The 4,609-nt window shown below is 39.3% G+C and overlaps 1 protein-coding gene across 1 annotated transcript in view; it reads right to left on the bottom strand.

The window, feature by feature from the left end:
• LOC108629818 (homeobox protein Nkx-2.5) overlaps positions 1-826 on the bottom strand; it is a 5,120-nt gene extending 4,294 nt beyond the window's left edge. The window contains exon 1 of the mRNA XM_026817594.1: positions 177-826. Within this exon, the coding sequence (XP_026673395.1) occupies positions 177-465 (289 nt within the window). The 5' untranslated portion in view covers positions 466-826. The remainder of the gene's footprint in view (positions 1-176) is intronic.
• Positions 827-4,609: the final 3,783 nt, after the last annotated feature.

Below are 4,609 nucleotides of genomic sequence, written 5' to 3'. Positions count from 1 at the left end.
GAACAAATTATTCCTAGATTCTTATGTAAAATCTGATCTTTTAAATTCTTCAGTTTAAGTAGAATGAAATATTAAAAGAACTATATTTTACTCTTTAAATTATAATAATTCATACTGTATGTTAAATAGTGTGATAATTACTATAATAGTAATAAATATGTATAATAAAATATATGTACCGTCTTCCGTAATCGGAGGCTCTTGATAAGGCGTGGCTATCTGATTCAATTGATGCGCGTGAGTCAAGTCAGAATAATGATAATTCGACAACGTTTGCTCCTTGAACTTTTCGATGTCCCAACTGTTATCCGCTGCCATATTATAACCGTAGTAGTCCTGCGACGCGTGTTGTTGCTGATATTGATGCTGATGATGAACGGAAGTGTAACAATCCATGATTCCCAATTGTTGATCCTCGTTCAAAATATCGCGAACGCTGAACGGAGTTCCGGACGACGACAACATTTTCAACGCATACTCTCACTATTTTTCCACTATCGAATGTTTCAAACAGTTCGGATCGAAAAGTTACAATATCGAATAACTTTTTAAAATCTCACGCTGTCATTTATCAAAAACACGTTCCAATTCAGTTTTGATTCACTGTTATCGTTGACATAAAATTATATCACGACAAACAACGAAGTACAAACTCAGTGTTCACTAAATTTATTTGAATATTTCACAATATCCTTAAGCAACGATTTATCCTTCAGCTGTTTCAACTTTTAAATATTACATCACCGACAGTAAATGATTCACTTTAAAAACAACAGCAATTCTATTCCAATGATCTTGATTAGGGGATGACGGTCACGGATGGACGGTCTCTGGCCGGAGGACGAACTTGCAATGATGATCTGACAGAAGGAGTCAAGTGCTGGTCCCAGCCTTCGTGGTCCACACCCACACAGGGACAAGTGGAGCGCCTTTGCGTATTCCTGTGTGCGTTCATGTGTATGCGCGTGATGTTTACCAGCACACTCGCATCTGACACGAGCACGAACTCGGGGTGGTCGAATCCTCTGATTGGAGCTTTTGTCTCCTTGAGGATAATTTGATCGGAGTCAGGGTAGCTGAAAGGGTGTTTGACCTGTCTTGAGAAACAGGTGTCTTTCGAGGATTTCTTTCTACATGTCAAAAGTTCATAAATTTAGAGTAATGTAATACTTTCTAATTGAACAACTCTTTCAGTGTTTGATTTATGATAACACTAAATGTCATGCTGAAAGCTATTTCACTTGTTCGCATAGATGTTGTTGTAGTTACATTATTAACGTCAGGTTTGATGGCTTTTTCACGTCCCTTTTTATGATGTTTAGAAGGGCACATCTATGGTTTTTTAATTACGCTTCCCGAGCAGGAAGCTTTATCTCAATCATAAACCACTTAAAATTAAAAGCAATCGCATCCTTTTTTCTATCGACGCGAAACGCGCGAGGGATTGACGGTTGGATTAAATAAAAAGATATCGACCCGCGTCGCATGATAATTACGAGGATCGGAAGTGTCGGGACGATTAAGGAGTTGGCAAATCGTTTTTGCTGAGGTACAGCCATAACGCGTGGTGAGTAACATTGGGGCGGAGGAGAAGACGAAAGGCACGCCTATGCTCTGACTGGCGAACCAATCCAGGCATACTCCTGAAACGAGACTTCTATAACCGGCGATTAAATCTCAATTCGCCTGATTACGGTCTACCTCTTTCCCCTCAACAGTGTTTGAAAACCTCATAGCGAATGAAGAATGAGAATAATTCGTTTCGCTTCTAAGTTAAAACTTTCGCCCTTCCTTTATTTTTCAATTTTTATTACAAATTGTTCAAGATTTTTTATATTTTTAAGGGGATCGTTGTTTCTCTTAGAAGAGTTCATGTCTCCAGAATTTGGGAGAACTTGAAACTCGGCAGGCGGTGTCAGACGCGTGACAAGTTATAGGCATTTCGGCGTGTGGATTTCGGTGATGGGATGGGGTTGGAAAAGAAAACAAAACAATCCGCTTTCCTTGGCAGGACGTGATCGAAAGTAATATACTCCAGACGCAACCCGTAACCCTTGGAATTTCGGAAACCACTTGTCAGGCAGCTTGGATACCTACGCTTTTGTAATTGCCTGTGAATTTATGGTACTGCTGACTTTTTACCCGGCTACGCCAGAAGAAGGGTATTGTGTTCAATTTTAACGTACGAAATATTCGTTTGACTCCGGATCCACTGAACGCATTGAAAATGTGGCACTTTCTTTTTCTTTCTTTTATCTTTTTACATGCATCGTCATTATTTGGACTTACGTGAGTTTACCACACATTTTCAATATCCGCATGTGAAGTGAATTTAGAATCTAACGAGACATCTGCACATATGTATGTACGTTTGTGTGAGCCTCCAGCTTAAAATCTCCTTATAGGATTATATTATACTTTAATAGATACCAATCGATTTGTCTCTGTCGCGGAAGTGTTTTAGACTACATAAGATGCTGAAAAAAATAGCGACAGGTATAATTAGATAAAAAAGTTAATACCCTATATTTGTGTGGAATGCGGAAGACACCGTCAACAATTACACATGTTGTTCTCTTTTGTTTTTTGTATTTCGTCTTGGGGTTTTATTTCTTTTAAATTTATTCTTGTTAAATTCTTTGCCTTAAATTTCGATTAATATTTTGGAAAATACTATTCTTTTACTCTGTATTAATAATAAACTCTGAATGGTATCAAAAGATGTCTACATCTGAAGCATGTTCTTATAAACTGAATTTTTTTAAATCTCATGACATCTTCTGCAGAGCTCGATTACTGCTGTTTGTTATTACTCATTGAACGTACTGCACGCGGAATTACACAGAACCAGGCACGTGCATGAATGCGTGGTCATGTGGTGCGTTGTAAGTGTGCGTGGCAGGCGCCAAGGAATACCAAGGCGCCTTTTTAATTGTGGGAAAACGGCGCGGCGTCTCGAGGACCTGGCGTCGTGTGAAGCCGCCGTTGTATCCCACAGAAGACAGTAATTTTTAAACAATCTTGAGCGTGTACAATGTTCCAAGAATTTAGAAAAATCTCCGTGCTTTCTTTCACAATGCGCGTGAGCCCTTCGAGGTATTAATTACGAGCAAGTGGGAGTGTACATATTGTAATAAAATAAACAGAATGTGAAAAACTAAGGGCATAAGTGTTGTAATACATAAATGATAAAAAAGATTCTTATCTAAAATACATGTTTTTATGTACCATAAATGTTTTACTTTGCATACATATCTGCAGTTTAATAATCATTCTCGAATCATCAATCATAAAACACAATTCCAAGGTTGATAATATGAATGATAAAATTACTCTCATTTTATACTCATTTTATACTCATTTTATATAAGTATCATTCTCGTTTTTCATGGAAAGGAAAACATTTTTCATGATCAGTTAATGTGACCGGAAAACAGCAAACGATTTCCATGCGGAAACAGACGAATGGTTTCCTTCTTCGCGCAAGTAGGTATACGCGTAAAAGTCCGTTGCGATCGAGAGACGCTCGCTCGCTTTGATGCAATGTGGTGTCCAGTTGCAACACGGACTGGCCGTGTTGCCCGTGTTGAGTCCGGTACAAAAGGGCCCTTTGTTCCGTTCGTCTCGCGTCTAAATAGCCGCATGCGGCCTCGACGATGGCCAACTATTCGTGTACGGTTTACTAGAAAAATCCCATGGCGCACGTTGCCGCAGTGCCTGGGCTTTCCCACTCCTGGGGGGTCGGATGCTGACCAGATCATGCGTTCTTCCCAGGACTTTTCCGTTTTTTTGTTCACTCGCAACGACCCGTATACGTGACCAAAAATGAGACAATATCTTCCGGGCCTTGAAATCGATTTCTCCGGAAGGAGTGTTCTTCCTTTACTTTTCTTTTAGTCGCATTCAGGAGAATCATTGAAGGTTGCGTGAAATTTGCATAGTTGGACGATGTCTTTTTAATCAGTCAATATTTAATGGAGACCCTGTTTTTTATCTATTTTATGTGCAAATGAAGTTATAACATTTAAATATACTAGTGTATTCTCAAAGTAATCTCAGTTATTTCAGAAGCTGTAATAACTCCGAAGTGTTGCCTCTGAACACTCTCTCTCTCTCTCTCTCTCTCTGAAGTGAAGTTATTGTAATAATCTCACATTTTGCAAAAATATAATGTTTTTATGTAAAATTAATTCGGAGTCATTCAGGAAATGAAGAGGAAAACGAAACGTTCAGCAGGGTTTCGTATTGTATAGAAAGAGAAACGCATTTCTGCACTTATGTAGACGCGCGCCGCGCCGCGCCAGGGAGACTCCACGTCGTTTTCTCACGAGTGGTCCAGACAATTGCGAGGATCTGGATGTCTAGACGGGCGCATCCCTCGTTTTATTCTTCGCCGTCGCAAGAGGAAACGCACGGCTATACATTTGCCAGAAACTTTGCTTCGATAATCATGTACGTCTCGACCACTTGTTTCTTCCTGTGCGTTTTCTTTCGTTACTCACTTTAAAATACGGTTTCTGTCAACATGTTCGAAAACATTCCCAATTTTTCCTTTCAATAGATACTAAAAATATCTTGCAAGTTTGACATGCTTCTTTCGAAATACGTA

This window comes from Ceratina calcarata, unplaced genomic scaffold (genome assembly GCF_001652005.2).
Source record: "Ceratina calcarata isolate Rehan_Ccalc_2016 unplaced genomic scaffold, ASM165200v1 scaffold588.2, whole genome shotgun sequence".
NCBI classification, from domain to species: domain Eukaryota; kingdom Metazoa; phylum Arthropoda; class Insecta; order Hymenoptera; family Apidae; genus Ceratina; species Ceratina calcarata.
The sequence above is the reverse complement of the archived record's forward strand: the minus strand, read 5'-3'. Positions and strand labels throughout refer to the sequence as shown.